This window comes from Sturnus vulgaris, chromosome 9 (assembly GCF_052056855.1).
Source record: "Sturnus vulgaris isolate bStuVul1 chromosome 9, bStuVul1.hap1, whole genome shotgun sequence".
Classification (NCBI taxonomy): Eukaryota; Metazoa; Chordata; class Aves; order Passeriformes; family Sturnidae; genus Sturnus; species Sturnus vulgaris.
The window spans coordinates 9,187,461-9,203,838 of NC_142251.1; the positions used below are offsets into that span (position 1 = coordinate 9,187,461).

The 16,378-nt window shown below is 52.2% G+C and overlaps 3 protein-coding genes across 4 annotated transcripts; 1 reads left to right on the plus strand and 2 right to left on the minus strand.

Moving 5' to 3' along the window:
- The first annotated feature begins 10 nt into the window (after positions 1-10).
- On the plus strand, positions 11-9,783 carry LOC148222794 (vitamin D3 hydroxylase-associated protein-like). 2 transcript variants are annotated; one of them, XM_014872038.2, is made up of 15 exons: positions 11-386; positions 1,671-1,784; positions 2,102-2,245; positions 3,374-3,507; positions 3,854-4,060; positions 4,612-4,652; positions 4,867-4,991; positions 6,119-6,244; positions 6,619-6,716; positions 6,864-6,963; positions 7,064-7,107; positions 7,555-7,594; positions 8,034-8,142; positions 8,400-8,545; positions 9,200-9,783. In XM_014872038.2, exons 1-15 carry the CDS (start codon positions 168-170, stop codon positions 9,323-9,325), a joined length of 1,773 nt encoding a protein of 590 aa, XP_014727524.1. In that variant the 5' UTR covers positions 11-167; the 3' UTR covers positions 9,326-9,783. The 2 variants fall into 2 exon arrangements, with proteins under 2 accessions (XP_014727524.1, XP_088025885.1); XM_088169759.1 differs by lacking the exon at positions 9,200-9,783 and having other exon boundaries at positions 12-386; positions 8,297-8,433.
- Positions 9,784-10,292: 509 nt separating this feature from the next.
- On the minus strand, positions 10,293-14,023 carry NSUN4 (NOP2/Sun RNA methyltransferase 4). Its single transcript, XM_014872041.2, has 6 exons — positions 13,883-14,023; positions 12,851-13,269; positions 12,554-12,708; positions 12,233-12,387; positions 11,461-11,585; positions 10,293-10,715 (listed from the first exon to the last, which is right to left on the minus strand). Exons 1-6 carry the CDS (start codon positions 14,006-14,008, stop codon positions 10,442-10,444), a joined length of 1,254 nt encoding a protein of 417 aa, XP_014727527.2. The 5' UTR covers positions 14,009-14,023; the 3' UTR covers positions 10,293-10,441.
- A 953-nt stretch (positions 14,024-14,976) lies between these two features.
- On the minus strand, positions 14,977-16,288 carry UQCRH (ubiquinol-cytochrome c reductase hinge protein). The gene is made up of 4 exons (XM_014872042.2): positions 16,166-16,288; positions 16,060-16,080; positions 15,671-15,832; positions 14,977-15,235 (listed from the first exon to the last, which is right to left on the minus strand). Exons 1-4 carry the CDS (start codon positions 16,187-16,189, stop codon positions 15,203-15,205), a joined length of 240 nt encoding a protein of 79 aa, XP_014727528.1. The 5' UTR covers positions 16,190-16,288; the 3' UTR covers positions 14,977-15,202.
- Positions 16,289-16,378: the final 90 nt, after the last annotated feature.

The window sequence follows — 16,378 nt, forward strand, 5'->3', positions numbered from 1 at the left end:
GTGGTTAATCATTTTCACTGCACACTCCACCTACAGCAGCTTTGCAGAGGTCAGCTTTGGACTGAACTCTGAACTATTTGCTGACCCAGGATAGGGGTGCTGGGGGGTGGGAAGGTCTCCTGCATCTGCCTTGCTTTTCTTTCTCACTGCATCCTCAGAGACCAGAAATGCACATGATGATCCAGCAGCAGCTGAGAGAGCTCCTGCCAGACAGGAAGGTGGACACTTCTGCTGCCCTCGCCCTGCTCGGTGGCTCCGTGGCAGCTCTGGGGGTCTGGAAATGGCTGGGCAGAAAGAAGGTGCACAAGAAAATGGAAGAGGCTCGGAGGACCCGGGATGAGGGGTTGAAGAAAATGGCAAAGGCTGTCCAGCAGTTCAGGGAGCAGGTAACCCATCCTCCTCGGGGGTCTGAGTCCCACTGGGGTGTCTGCTCTTGTTGTCCTTCAGCTCCTCCTTCCAGCTCATGGCCCCATAGCTTTTATAAGGAGATGTGCCAGCAGCCCTCAGCAAGAATTAAGGGTGCCTTGGGAGCAAGGGAGATCACTGCCCTCCTCCAGCTGGATGAGATGTGGTGGGAGTCTACAGCTTGGGGAATGTGGATTACTCACTGAGAAGAGGTTTGTGAACAACACAGGTGCACTGGATCTTCATTGATCCAAACCCCAATTCTTTCATGATCTGAAAATGTCTCTTGCCAATAATGGGTAGAAGCAAGAAAGCTTTTTTCTCTACTTAACTCTAAGTTTGCACATCTGTTCACACCTTTGTCTCTAAAACCTGGCTTCTGGACAGTTCTGAGGGTGTCTCCAAAAGCAGCATTCGGTCAGTGGCACCTCCCATCAGATGCCTGGTCTAACTTTACACTAATGAAGTACAGGGTTTTCAGTGTCCCCTGGGAGAAACCAGGATGTGACATGGGGGTGAATGAGCCAGGCATCCAGCCAGCACAGCCCTGAATTCCTACTGCAACACCATTTCTAACCACCTTTCCTTTCTGCTCTTCTGAATACATACTGGGTAAACCAGCTCATGTTTATACAGGTAACACACCTGGAGATAAAGCATACCAGCTACAAGTGATGCATATATCTACAACATTTTTTCTTAAATATATATCCGTATAAGTACAAATATATGATATAAAACCTCTAAAAGCCTGGTGGCACTGAGAATTGCCAGTCTTTTTACCTGGGTAGATCACCTGTGAGTTCCTGCTGACTTCCTCGCAGTTTGATGGGCTTGAGCTGCTAAATGTTCTCAGCCCAGGCTGTCCTACACTGCCTGTATCTGTTCTGAGGGATGAAAGGACAACCTGAGACTTGTGTGCAAGGACTTTGGTACCTTCTGCCCCAGGCAGTGTTTGTTCAGCTGAGGTTACAACTTGGTCAGTGGGTCAGTCCCACTGTGCCAGGAGGAAGGCATTGCCATCTCCTCTGCTGCAGTGGGTGGATGAAGCCCCTCTACATCTGGGTTCCTGTGTATGCATCCTGTTTTTGATATCCAAACTCAGGATAAAACACTTGGCAGCTCAAGGTCTGAACTTTCACATGCAGGACCTGCCTTTCCAGAAAGCTGTGTTGACAATGTTGACAAAACTTAACAGCCTTCTCCCCTGAGCCAAAGGGTAACTGGAGCAGCTGCCCTGGATCCCCCTCACCTTCCCTCTGCAGGTCCCTGGTGTCCAGAGAGAGGCCATTCTGTCCCTGCCCCTGCTGGAACTCACTGGAAGACTCCAGGAAGGGTCTCTGTCCCCCAGGACTGTCCTGTACACCTACTTAGAGAAGGTGAGTGTCCATCCACAGTGAGATGCACAAAGCAAATCTTTTACATTCTCCATGCCATGGTGTGTGTGCAGGTGAATGAAAAGGCTTGTTGGAGCTGGACTATGACTAGCCTTTAATATAGCAGATATTAAGAGAAAAATATGCTCTGTCTCCTGGGTCAGATCCATCACTGGACAGTCCTTTGAGATGGCTTGAGCTGGGATGCTCTGGGGAGGGAGTTGTTCATGCTGTATTTTGTAGATCAAGGTAGATGCTAAATGCAGCTGTGGAATGACGCTGCTCTTATCTAACACCTGTTCCCCAAATGTCCAACAAAGGCCCTAGAAGTGACCCAGCAGACAAACTGCTTGCGACACTTCATCCCAGAGTGTGAGGAGCGGCTCCAGGAAATAGAACGGCACAAGGAGAAGGGGCTGCTCTACGGCATCCCTGTCAGCATCAAGGATCACATCGGCCACAAGGTTCTTCCCTCTGTGTTTGTGGAGTGTCCCATCGTGGGCTGGGCTGGCTGGGGGAGTGCTGGGAGTGGAGAATGGGAAAGGGGCCAAATCCCTCCCTGCTTGCACCACAGGAAACCTGGCTGTGTCTGAAGGCACTCACTCACTCACTCACTCCCCCCACACACAATGGGATGTGGGAGAGAGAATAGAAAGGGTAAAAATGAGAAAACTTGTGGATTGAGATAAAGACATTTTATTAGGTAAACTGCACACAAGCAAAGCAAAACAATGAATTAATTCACCACATCCCATGGGCAGGCAGGTGTTCAGCCACACCCAGGAGAGCAGGGCTCCATCATGTGTGATGGAAACTGGGAAAGGCAAACACCATCACCCCAAGCATCTCCCCTTCCTTCCTCTTCCCCCAGGTTTGTATGCTGAGCATGACTCCATATGGTGTGGAATGTCCCTCTGGTCACTTGGGGTCAGCTGTCCTGACTGTCCCCTCCCAACTTCTCATGCACTCCCAGGCTGCTCATTGGTATGAGAAGCTCTGTGCAAGCCCTGCTCAGTGATAACAATAACATCCTTGTGTTATCAACACTGTTTACAGCACAAAACCCAAAACACAGCCCTGTAGTAGCTACTGTGAAGAAAATAAACTCTACCCCAGCCAAAAGCAGCACAAGCCTCCATCAGCAGAGAAAAGCCAGGGATGAATAATTATAGACACAAATTATTTCTCCTCTGATAAGTTGGAGGCTTTAAGCCCAAAGCAAGCCCCAAATACCATAGCTAGCTGAAAAAGGCTCACACATTTTGTTTACATGGGATTATTCCTTCCCTGAACACCCACTGGTAGATTCACTCGGGCAGCTGGGTTTGATCCTGAGCTAGTGCACCTATGGAGTATGGAGCTGCATTGGGGTCAGGGGAGAAAAGGAGCAAGGAAAAGAGCAAGGAGAGCTTCAGGAGAAGCTTTAACCTGATGAATGCATGGCAGCCCTCTGCCAAGGATGAAAGGAAAGGGAGTCCTTCGAGCAAGGGCTGGTACCAAACGCACAACCCCTGAAGGAATGCCAGATGATCCTTCCATAAGAGCAGGGGAACTGCACTGACCGTGTCCCTTGTCACTTCTCCTCTCTGCAGGGCCACTTGGCAACCTGTGGGCTTGTGCAGTGCCTGGACACTGTGATGGAGGAGGACAGCGTCCTGGTCAAGGTCCTGAAAAGACAAGGGGCCATCCCATTTGCAATGACCAATGTGCCACAATCCCTCTTTAGGTGACACACACTATTAAAAATTTTCCCTCTGGTTGTGCTTCTGAAGGAAAATCCCAGCCCTGGACAGGCTTCTCCCTGGCCTGGAGAGTCCCTCTTCCATTATCTGGCAACAATATCAGCTGAAGGAGCTGTCAGATGAGACAAAGAGGGGAAAAAACCTACCATGAGTTAAGAGAAATGGAGTGCACTTGTACATGGGAGGGAGAGCAGAGGCTGGTGGGAATGAGCTGTGGATTTATAGGATGAAAGGTTGGGGTTGGCTGTGCCACACAGGTTCTCTGCAAGGGAAAGCAAACAAACCCAAGGCTGTTCCTCTCAGCCTCTTTCCTGGCTTTTCTCTCCCCAGCTACGAGTGCAGCAACCCCATCTTTGGCCAGACCTTGAACCCTCTCAACCCCCAGAAGAGCCCTGGGGGCTCCTCGGGAGGGGAGGGGGCTCTGATCGCAGGGGGAGGCTCCGTCCTGGGCATCGGCTCCGACATAGGCGGCAGCATCCGCCTGCCCTCCAGCTTCTGCGGGCTCTGCGGCCTCAAACCCACGGCTCAGAGACTCAGGTGGGTGCTGGCCCTGCCCCTCCAACCCTGCCCTCCAACCCTGCCCTGCCAACCCTGCTCTTCCAACCCTGCCCTGCCAACCCTGCTCTTCCAGTCCTGCCCCTCCAATCCTGCCCTGCCATCCCTTCCCAAGGCAAGCTTGGCCCAAGGGGAAATGCCCTGGGTGAGTGCTTGGAGGGAGGAGAGAGGGTGGCTCTGAAAGAGTGGCTTGCTTTGCTCAAAACCTCTCCCGGGATGGTTAGATTTTGTGAAATGGGAATATTTTCATTGTAAATCTAGCCTTGATTTGCTTACTTAAAAGGGAGTTAAAGTGGTTAAATAATGCCAAAATGGAACAGTTTTGGTTAAACCAAAACTAAGATATGTTGGGGTTTTGGTTTGTTTGGTTGTTTTATTTTGGCCAAAATTTCCTGTTTTTAATTACTCAATTCAAATTTTTGAAATAATTTCCTTCTGTTTCTGGTCCTGAGCTGGAGACCCCACTGTGCTTTTCAAACACATTGTGAATATTTCCCCATTACTGAAATGACAATATACTTCTTTTCCCACAGCCTGTCTGGAGTGACTGGCCCTATCAATGGCGTCCTGGCAGGTACATTAATTTTAAATTCCTTTCCTATATATCCTATGAAGAACATGATGTTCTCCTGCAGGCCAGAAGAAAACCTGAGACAACAAAGGCCTGTCTGGAGTCCATCTGAAACTTCCCTCATTGCCTGCTCACCCCAGCATGGCTGTTCAGGGGGGTGGGTGGTGTTTGGCACTTCCATCTGCTCAGTGTGGGTGTTTGTTCTTGTCCCATGCAGTCCCCTGTGCCCTGGGGCCCATGGCCAGGGATGTGGACAGCCTGGCCCTGTGCATGAAGGCGCTGCTCTGCCAGGAGATGTTCCAGCTGGACCCCACCGTGCCCCCCATCCCCTTCAATGAGCAGGTGAGCCTTCACTCAGCAAGCCCTGGTTCCTTCCAGGGTGCCACACACCCTCCTGAAGGGTCCACTTATCTTTACAGTACTGGTTTTCAGTAAAATAGATCTCTTTGAGGGCACAGTTCATAATTCTCATTTAAAAAAAAAAAAAAAATCAGTACTTATCCTGTCTGTCTTCTCAGCTGGAATGCAGCTTATTGAATTGAGAGGATCCAGGAAAGAGCAGGGAAGAAGGCAACACTGGGAGCAAATAGCTGGAAATCTTCAGGGGAAGATGAGACAGGATCAGAGACTGCTGCAGCAAATCTCTTAATTGAGGGTAGATTCCCTTTCTCTCTGCAGCAGACCAGCCTCAGGAGGTTTTTGCACCTCCACTCTCTTTAGCAGTGGTTGAATCCACTTGTCTAGAGTGACTGTGCTCCTCCTGAAGGAAGGCCTGGAGAAAAGGGCAGGGGTAGACATTTGGAAAGTGGAACTATAAACAGCAAACCAGAATATTAGTCAGTCCTTAGCACTTGGAGCTCTTGCCCCCTTCTGCAGTGGGTGTCAGCATGGGAGCAGACCTACCCTCAGCAGGGTGGGTGTCATGAATGAGTGATTTAGGTCAACTAAAGAATCACTGCCAAAGCCATTGGAAAAAGCAGGGTTTAATATAAATTTGCAAAACGGTGACATAGTTCAATGACAGGGTTCACTCTGTTACTTATTACAAAGATGGAGCATACAAAGGAAAATCAGCTTAGTGTCACTTTGGAATGATTTGCGTGGAGACTGGGGATGCAAAGGACAAAGATGCAAAGGGCAGGGAAGACCCTCCCACTGAGTCACAAGGTTCAGAAAGGACCCCCTTGCTTTCTAAACTCCTGACAGAGCCTAGGTACAGCTGAGTCCAGTCCTAATCCCAGACTGGCCAGCAGTACATATCTAAGAATTTGGTAGGGAAATACAAGGAGTAGGGGAGACCTTCCCACTGTATCACAAGGTTCAGAGAGGACCCCCGTTGCTTTCCTGATGCAGAGTGGGTGTGGCTGGATCCAGTCTTAGTCCCAGACCTGGTCAATGGTGTACGTCTAAAGGATTTTCACAGCAATCCCATTAGGAATAGGAATGCCAAACTGGTGTCTCTGTTCCAGGTGTACTCCAGCTCCACTCCCCTGCGGGTCGGGTACTATGACACCGATGGCTACTTTCCACTGCCCCCCTGCATGAGGAGGGCAGTGAGGGAAACCAGGTGTGCTCTGCAGGCAGCTGGGCACCAGGTGAGCACCACCACCCCCTGCTCTTCTCCCCAGGGTGTCCCCAGCCTCGCTCCTCACTGAGGACATCACCCTTCAGAAACCAGACACAGCTCCCAAGCACATCTGTGGGGAAAATGCCCTGGCTGAGGTATGGGATTATGTTCCTCCAGCCACGTAACACCAGGCAGAGACCCCTAAGGGAGCAGTGCAACTCTGGACAAACAGGAGGAATCATCTCATGGGGAGATGCTTGGATGGAAAATGGTTGAACCAGGGCTTCTCTTGGCACATGGAGCCCAGGGAGGTGCCTCTCTGCCTTTGAGGAATATCCACATTCGAGTCTTGGAAACTATTCACATCCCTAGGCTGCCACATAATCTTGTGTTTTGGTGCAGCTGGTGCTCTTCTCTCCTCCTCGGATCCCCTATGTCATGACTGAACTCTTTTTCAAGACTTTTTTTGCTGATGGAGGCCGTAGCTGGCTGGATGTGTTGTAAGTAGGAGCCCTCTGGCAGCAGTGCTGCCAACACCTCCATCCCCACACTGTGAGCACAGGCACAACTCCCATCCCAAAGAGGCAACACTCAGGTCTCTGAGAAAAGGCAAACAGCTTCTCTGACATCCTCTTGTCATCTCTCAGCACAGGAGATATTTTAGATCCAGCCCTGAGACCACAGGTGAATACCTGCAAGATCCCGAGGCTGGTGAAGAAGATGCTGGCTCTGCTTCTTAAACCTCTGGTGAGTCCCTGTCCCTGAGGACAGGAACAGGGCCTTCCCAGGGTGACACAAGTTACTGCAGCCCCATGTCATGTCCCTAAGGAACCTCTTGCCTTTCCAGTTTCCCCGCCTGGCCGACTACCTGAGTGCCTTGGCTGGAATGAGGTAAGATGGCATTGTCCCCAAGGACTTCCATGGAAATGGGTGACACCTTCTCCTCTAGGTGTCCATGGCTGGGGGGCGACTGGATTCACAACAGGCTGTGATCTGAGCTCTGCAGGGGCTGTCCTTCATTCCTGGACATGGCTTCACTGCCCCTAGTGATATCCTGACAGGAATGAGGCACGTGAATGGATAAGGTCATTACAGGAAGCCTGTGGAAGAGATGAGTATTAAATCCAGGCCGATCAGGAAAACCTTCTCTCCAACACTTCCAGACATTTGCTGCTTAATTGCTTGGCCAGATGCCAAAGGAAACTTCAGGAGCATTGTGCAAGCTGTACTGTTTTAAGCAATTGCTAAAATCACCAGGGCTTATCAACCCAGAGGGCTATTTAAGCAATTCCTCCTCCTCTTAAAGCTTAAAGATGTTACTATGATTTCCATTTGCAGGTCAGTGAAGGAGATGTGGAATCATCACCATCAAATACAGGTGTGTTTGGAGGATTTTCCTCTCTGGCATCATGTTACAAGTTGAGGCTTTGTGGCAAGTGCCAGGTCAGAGAGTCATCGTTTTGGAAAGGGATTGTGCAGGGGAGGGGTTGCTGGGGAGGAGACAGGATGGAGGGAAAGGCACAAAGGATAGGAATGGGGTGGATGGGCTTTTGAGTCAGCCCAGACAGGATAGGAATGGGGTGGATGGGCTTCTGAGTCAGTGCTCGTGCCCAGGCACAGTGAAGGCTGTCCTGGCAGCGGGGATGGCCTCAGTGAGACCTTTCAAATTCCTGGCCACCTCTGGCCACATGCCGTGGAGGCAAACACATGCTCCTCTGCCTCATCCCTTGAGCATCACTGCCTGCTGCTGCCTCCTCAGGTGTGCCTGGAGAGGCTGGGAGGCTCCAGGCATGGACATGGCCCCTCTCCTCCCCCAGGAGTACCGCTCCCAGTTCATCACCCAGTGGAAGGAACTCCAGCTGGACGTTGTGCTCTGCCCTGTCCTGGGCCCTGCCTTCAACACGGGATACCCCAGGAAACTCCTCAGTAAGTGAGTCTGGGGCCTTCCCAGGAGGGCAGAGAAGCACAGTGGTCGAGACAGGAGGGAAACAAACATCCACTGCCATGGAGCTTCACTGCCCACTCAAGAATTTCATGGGAATTAGGAAGGAAAAGTAACTACAGAAAGCTCTCTGAGCAGGTGGAGACAGACACAGAGTTCTCAGGGCCTTCAGTGAATACAGAATGTGTAAATTTGAAGACAGGAGGCTGTGACTGTCTGCATCCTCTCCTGCTTCTCTCAGCTGCCATCTCCTCCACGATGCTGTACAACGTCCTGAACTTCCCTGCCGGGGTTGTTCCCGTCAGCACCGTGACAGAGGCTGATGAGGAAGAGCTAAAGCTTTACAAAGGATGCTGTGATGACCCCTGGGACAGGACACTGAAACAGGTATGGGAAGTGGTGGAGCAGAGAATGCTGATGGGAGTTCAGGTAACAGTTTCAATGATATCAAGGGCTCCTAAGTATCTCCATCACTATGGGCACAGTGCAGAAACATTCGTATCCTCTTTATACACCCCTTGCTAATACCCAAATCTACCTGGAACACACCCCTTGCTTTCCTCCCAAGCCCCAAAGGTAAGTCACTAAGCTTTGGGGAGGGCTAAAGGATCTATGGCAGGCAGGGTAGGCTGAAGCCAGCAAGGAGCCAAGCAGCAAAGCTTCTGGGAGCAGGTCCTTGCAACAGCCACAGCCCACAACACTGCACTGCACTTTCCTCCTGCTATGTTGCCTTCAGCCAGACCCAGGCTACCAGTGGAGCATAGATCAGGAATGAGGATGCTGAAGGAAAAGAGATCTGCCTACAGCACAGCTCAAAGCAGGGCTGTGTGGGGGAAAGTGTCTCAAACATATTACCCAAGATTTGGCAGCCATTTCTATCAGAGAACAGCAAGAGTCTTCCCTCTGCTCAGCACACTAACAGGGCTCAAACTCCAACCTCCCCACTGTCTGGGATGAGCCACAGGCCTAAACCAAATTCCCAAAATCTGCTGGAGGTCTGAGCCCCCGGGTAACCCCTCACTTCTTGTGCACCTGCTGCAGGCTGTGTCAGGAGCAGTGGGGATGCCCGTGGCCGTGCAGTGCGTGGCTCTGCCGTGGCAGGAGGAGCTGTGCCTGCGCTTCATGAAGGAGGTGGAGACCGTCAGCCGTGACAAGAGAGTGCCATAGCCACCATGGTCCCCAAGGAGAAGGGACAGTGCTGCACGACTGCCACCAGCAGTGCAGACATTACACCGAGGAGGGGAGGAGGAAGGAAATGTCACCTCCTGACCCCTCGCCTTGCTAATCAACACAGATCCTATAAGGAACCAACATGCCCTGCAGGACTGGCTTAAGACAGGTTCAAACAGTGGTAAATCTAGGAACTGCACTTCTGGCAAGGATGGCCATGGATGTGGGTTCACCCCTTCACCCCTATTTCCACCAGTGCTGCCTCCAGTAGAAGCAGGGCAGTGCTGAGAGGAAAGGATTACAGAAGCTCAATAGTATTTTCTTGCTGGCACTGGAATAACTTCATATGGATGTAATATGGGTTGCCCCATGAGGAATACACCCATGTCCATTACTTCCCATCACTGTGTTTTGCTCACATAAATAAAAAACTATTAGGCAACTCTTATCATAAATTCCAGTAATCCTTCACTGGTTATGATGATTCAATAAACGAAGTTACTACTCAGAATCATAAAAACACCTGCCCACTGGACATTAAATGGCATCTAGCATGGGAACATTCACACTTATCCACTAGGATGGCAACAGTCACTGGCCTCTCCACAGCATTAAATCTCCAGCATCTCAAACACATTTCCAACCCCACAGGAGGGGCATCTTAGGAACCTCTGGTTTCAGGACCTCAGGCTGCTGTCTCTGAAGGCAGGAGATAAGCACGGGCAGATGCAACTCATTTATGCAGATGGTGAGATCTGGGACAGAAAGGCTGAGATCCCCAGATGGTGTTCGTTAACCCAAACCTGCTCATGTAGGATCAAAGCAGTCAGACAGGAGGAAGAGAACAGGGCCATTTATCCTGTCCCACACAGATGGATAAATCGCTCCCTCTGATAAGACCTCTCTCTCTTTCCCAGATTAAACACCTTAGTCTCAAACAGATAAATATTCAGGAAACACCACAGCAGGTCTTTCTCATTTATTCCCTCTGTCTGCAGTAAAAAAGCAGGCTTCCTTTAGGACATTTTAGAAAGAAAAATAAATATAAAGCAGTTCTGCTTTCTCTTAAATACTGGGCTATTTCCAGACAGCAAAGAGAGTCTGTTGCCCCTTCTACATCCGACGTAATTTGCAGAAATACATCGGCCCAAAGTTGGCTGTGAGGTGAGGCAGGACAAGCTCCCCGAGCCGGCAGTCCGAGAAGAAGGAAAACGTGTCCTGGAAGAGCGTCCGGAAGTGGCTCAAGTCCTCAACGTGGACACTGATGTTGAACTGTGTTTCTGCAATGTCCAGAGCTCTCTCCACCACACACTCGTTCTGCAGTGGGGACAGGGAGCACGTGGAATACACCACCTCCCCTCCTGGCTTGGCTGCCAGGATCCCAGCCCTGCAGGCAAGGGGAACACACACATGGTCAGGGAGGACTCTGGGGGAGGGACACAGACATTCCCACCCACCAAAACTGGGAGGCCAACAGGAACTCATAGAAGTGACAGACAAACCCCACCGAACTCCACAGGCTCAGCAGTCTGTGTCGCTGCAACATGAGGAGTGTTTAGGCCAGGGCAAAGAGTCAAACAGATACATTGATATCTTATACTGATAAAGAATTTAACATGGGAGATGCTACTGGGGAGCAGCTGGAAGGTGTAATCCCGCAGTCACATCCAAAGGAATGGGATATATGTTCAGGGGAAGAGATTCTTGCAGTTCAAGCGCTGCCATGGGACTCTCTAATCTGCTTCCTTGCTGTCACAGCACACAGTGACAAGCTGTGGCACTTCCCAGCACCACACATCCTCTTGTGTGCTGGGATAGGTGTGCATTCAGGAATCCTTCGGGGCTGACGGCCAGGACTCAGGAGATCACCACCCAAAACAACTGTACCCATCTTATTATCCTATGGCTACTGCTGGGGACAGAAGGACAAGTGATCTGACCAAGAATACTTGCACTTTCTTACACTTACTGTGATTTGATATGTTCTAACTACTGCCAGAAAACTACACATGGTTTCCACATTTTCCAGTTGGGAACAGAGTAAGTAGAGTTTTCAGTGCTGGAGAGCTGCTCCCAGCACCCGGGGAACACAACACAACATAACACAACACAACACAGCTGAGCTCACTCACATCAGCAGCTCCAGCTGCAGCATGGGCAGCATCTGACGCTCTTTGGTTCGCCTCTTGTGGAAGATGTTGTTGTCCTCTTCCATGGCAGAGTGTCTGTCTGTCGTGCAGGGCACATCCACCAGCACCTGCAGCAGCAGAGGTCCCACCTCAGCCCCCTGCACAGGTCAAGCTCAGCGAGTGCCCTCCTGCAGCCAGCCTCCTCCATCCCTCTCAACAGCTCCCAGTGCCCAAACACAGGTGTGCACCACGCTGAACTGTAATCATCTGGCTGCTTTGGCATTTTGGGAACGTGAAAAAATGGCGGAAAACATCTGGCACTAACTCATGTCCTCACGTAATGTCCCTGGTCTGTGTGTGTTCCAGGCAATGCCCCTGCAGCACACACGGGCATTGCTGCTGCAGCAATGCTCCCCAGAGTATCCAACCCAGCCCCTGGAACACCAAATCCAGCCTCTGTGGCTGGACATGGCTGAGAAGCCAGAATTATCTCATCTTCACATTAAACCCCTTCCAGATGATAGACAAGAACAGGATTTCTAAGGGGTATTACACAGGCAAATAAAGGTGAAACTCTAGATGCACACATGCACCAGATCCTGAAGGGACAGCAGAGGAAATATTACTCCTTATGTGGCTTGGTCTTCTCTCTTTCTCTGCATTGATGATTACAGAAAACTACACAGTTATATGGAAGGATAAGCTGCTGTCTTCCTCAAAAAGAGGAGAGAAGTAAACTTGATGGGTTTATCTTCACTGGTTCCCAAACACATACCTTATGGAAAGTGCCACCTTCCACCTGGTCCCAGTCCCTTCCATCATAGGACGTGACACTCACAGTATCCCTGACTTCTTTGGGGACATAGCTATGGAGAATCTGGTACAGCCTCTTTGTCCGGGAAATGGAGACATCGTTGGCTGCCAGATGCCCTGACAGGACAGAACAAGCACACTGGGAATGTCACTTCTGCAAAAACACACCTGATTTCCAGCTCTTACACACAGAAATTATTAATGATCAGACATGAATGGGTGCAGTACACTCCTCCAGCCCTGTTTTACACACGAGAACAAGGGAACACCCATCCCCACTCACCACAAAACCCAGTCTGCAGCAGAGACAGAGTCTTCCCACCCGGAGCTGCACAGAGGTCGAGGACAAAGTCATCTGGCTGCACGTTGAGTGCCAGGACAGGCAGGAGAGAGGCTGCATCCATCAGGTAATAGTCGAGGAGCCCCAGAGAATCCGGCCTGGAAAACATCAGTTTGTATAACAAAAGCAAATGTTGGAGGGGAAAAGAAAATAAAAAGCAGTTGGAAGTGAGGATGGGGACACAAGGAAGCAGACCCTGAGGCTGGCAAAGACCAGGGTGGTCTGTCAGGGATGTCTCACCGTGCAGGGCGAAAGCGTGTGATGTCACCCCTGGGGAAGGTGTAACACTTGATTTTGGAGCTGATGGAGGTGCAAAGTGGTGGGGACATCTCTGCCTGTGTCACCATTCCTGCCTGCATCACAGTCCTGCCCTCATCAGAGCCGTCCTGGCACCCTCTGGCTTCCCCCACAGCTGCACCCAGCTGCCAGTGCTGTGCCTTTTGGGGGGCCTCAGAAATGAAATCGGTGGCATTGAGCAGCTCCAGCTCTTGGGGAACATGGTCAGCAGCAGCAAAGTTGTTGAGGAGGGCCCCGTATTTCTGCTCACAGAGCAGGGCAGCACGGACCGAGGGCCACAGGGCCCCCAGGTGCAGGCTGTAGCTGGTGTCGAAGTGGTGCAGTGCCAGCCGCGTGGACGGGATGCGCGGGGCCGTGGCAGCCTTGTGGGGAAAATAACACAAGTGTTAAAAGAAAAAATACCTCGATATCCCCATACCCAGGCCCCCCTCCACCCAGCCTGCATGTTTTCCTGGGAGAACCCAGCACTGGGCTCTGCGCTGCCAGAAGTCCACAAGGCCTTTCCGGAGGGTGAGTGTGACAGGACACGAGGGAATGGCATGAAGCTGTGACAGGACGCTTATGCTGGATAACAGGAAAAGGCTTTTCACCCACGGGGTGGTTGGGCACTGAAGGAGCTCCCCAGGGAAGCGCTCAAAGCACCAAGCCTGTCTGAGTTCAAGAAGCATTTGGACAATGCTCTCAGACACGGGGCGGGATTGTTGGGAGTGTCCTGTGCAGGACCAGGAGCTGCATCCTGATGCATCCCTTCCAACTCCACTGATTCCAGAATTCTGTGAATGGCCGGATGTGTTTGGGGTGCCGGGTGGGCACGGCTGCACATAGAGTGGCGGCACGAAAGTGCAGCGAGCGGTAAAACGGGGGGATGAAAAGGGGATTTGCAGCGGGGTGCAGAAGGGTTAGCGGGGACAAAAGCGGGCTGCAAGCAGCGCCCTGGGGTGCGGGTGCTCCTGGTCCCGGCCCGGCCCAGCTCACCCACTTCTCCTTGTGCCGGTACCGGCGCGGCCCCGCTCCCGGTGCCGCTCCCGGTGCCGCTCCCGGTGCCGCTCGCCGCCGCAGCAGCGCGGCCGCCGCCCGCCAGCGCCCGCCCAGCGCCGCCATCGCCGCTCGCCTTCCGGGGCGGCACCGGGAAACGCTCGGGGCGCGGCTGGAAAGGGCTGCGAGCTACCGGGGATCGGGGAATGTGGCCGTGCCCAATGATCTTTAAGGTCCTTTCCAACCTAAACGTCCGGCAATTACTGAGATGGGTTTGGGCATCAGCTGCGGAGAAGGATCCGGCAACAAAGGCACAGGCACAGCTGGACCTTGCCCTGTGCCACAGGGAAAAAAAAAAACAAACAACAAAACCACGCCAAAACCTACTGGAACTTGCATGATACGCTTACCCTAGCAAAAGGACCATGAACCAATACATGGATAAAGAACAGCCAAATTTATAAGGTGGTGGCTTTCACTCCACTTTGAAGAATAGCCGAAAAATTTTCTACCCCGTGAGATACCCGAGGTTTTCATCCTACTAAACATTCTCTCTCGCCAAAGGAGCAGGCAGAGCACAGACAGTCCCAGGGCGTGCAGAACAGGCTGGTAACTCACACAGAAAGGCTTTAGCTCCGCCCAGGTGACCCTGGCCGGGGCTTGAGCAGGTGAACCAGCCCCAAACGGCTCCAACCAGCCAAGTGGTTGGTTTCGTGGGCAAGAAGGCAGAGCTGGCTGCTGCCAGGAGGCTCTTCCGGCCGCTGGTAGAAGCAGGAGACAGTGAGGGACAGGTGACAGGTTTCCCCTGAGGGTGGGGAACTTTTCTCTCCTAGAAAAGGGTCACTCCCTTAGTCTAACTTAGAACATACTGTGTGTACAACACTGGTCTTGCGGGGCTTAGGAATAATCTTTGTGGCTCCAACAGACAAATTCTTCCCCATGGGATTGGGCTGCAACCTGATCATGCCAGCACAAAATGACATTCTCTCAAGTGAGGAAACCCTCTTGCCCTTAACTAGGCTCTAACACCCACTGATCACATCTTAACCCAGTACAAGTCAAAAGCCTGAGAACTAGGAAATAAACACAGGCACTTCCACAGGAACTCTCAATGTTTAATATGGAAAATTACAGAACATCAACACGTTTTTGTTTTTTTTTGCACAGCTGCACATCTTCCAGGAGCACAGAGGCAGTGACAGGCTGCCAGGAAGCCGTTTCATTCATGCTCAGCATGGAGGATGGACTGCAGGAAGCAGAACTGTGATCCAGGAACCGCTGGCACCAGCTGTGGAAGCAGATGGACAACCATGCCCTCCTTCACTTCAGCTTACTGAAAAGCTTGTGAGCAACCTGGAAAGAAAGAGAGACCTCAGTAACTCATGGTTTAGGGATGGAAATCAGCAAGGTGCCACCACCTGCCTTTTGGTTTTCTGGGGCACCAATGCACAACAGCTACACAGCCCTGGCTTTTGTTCTGCAACAATTCAAGAAAACTATTGAGATGCCTTACAAAGTTTTGGCTCAGGTTCAAACGGTTTAACTTTTAAATAGCAAATACAAGACAGAAATAGCCAAGTGACATTTGCAGGGTAGAAACATGGGGTTTGAGTTATTTAATTGTTTAATATCGTACCGAATCCCAGCTAGATCTGTTATAACAATGAGGAATCAAACATTAAACAAGAAAACAGGACTGAACAGCTACCACAGCTCACACTCAACCTGGCAGCACTGTCAGCAGCATGGCTGAAGGCAGCTCTGCTCAGAGCCGCAGCAGGGACTTACACAGTGGTCCCTGGCGTGCAGGAAGTCGAAGAGCTCCTCTGTGCATTGCTCCTCTGTCTCGGAGCGGGAGGACACCCGCGCGTCACACAGTTCCAGCCGCTCCCGCGCCTTCACGCATTTCTCCGTCTGCTCGCATTGTTCCCGCACCGTGGTCAGGGGGTCCTGCGGACACGGGGCTGCGCTGAGCACACGGACACCCCCGCATGCCGCTTCCCTCCGAGCCCCGGCGCTTTAAGAGGGAGCCCTGCATCCACACCGCAGCCCGGCCTCCCCACAGAGCCGGCACAGCCCGGCCCCGCCAGAGCCCCCCGAGCCTGCTCGTTGGCGCTGACGGACCCGGGCAACCGCCCCCGGCAGCGACGAGTCCTCGCCGCGGCTCCCCGTCTTACCACGAGCTCTTCCTCTTCCTCCTGCGGAAAGAAAAGAGAGCACAGCGTTACCGCCCGCCTGCCCGTCCGGGGATGCCGTGCGGGCCCGGCGCGGCCCCACACTCACCTCGGGCTCACCGCGCTGCCCCATGGCGCTCCCGCCGCACAGAAGGACTCCACAGGGTCACCCGCCGGAAGCGCCGCCGCCCGCTCCGGAAGCGGAAGCGCTCCCTCCGCAGGGCGGTGCTTCGCCCCCGGGCGCGGCCCTTCCAAACATGGCAGCCGGCAGCGGCCGCCCGTGTGGCCGCGCTAAGATGTCTATTGCTGCCCTCTTGCCTTT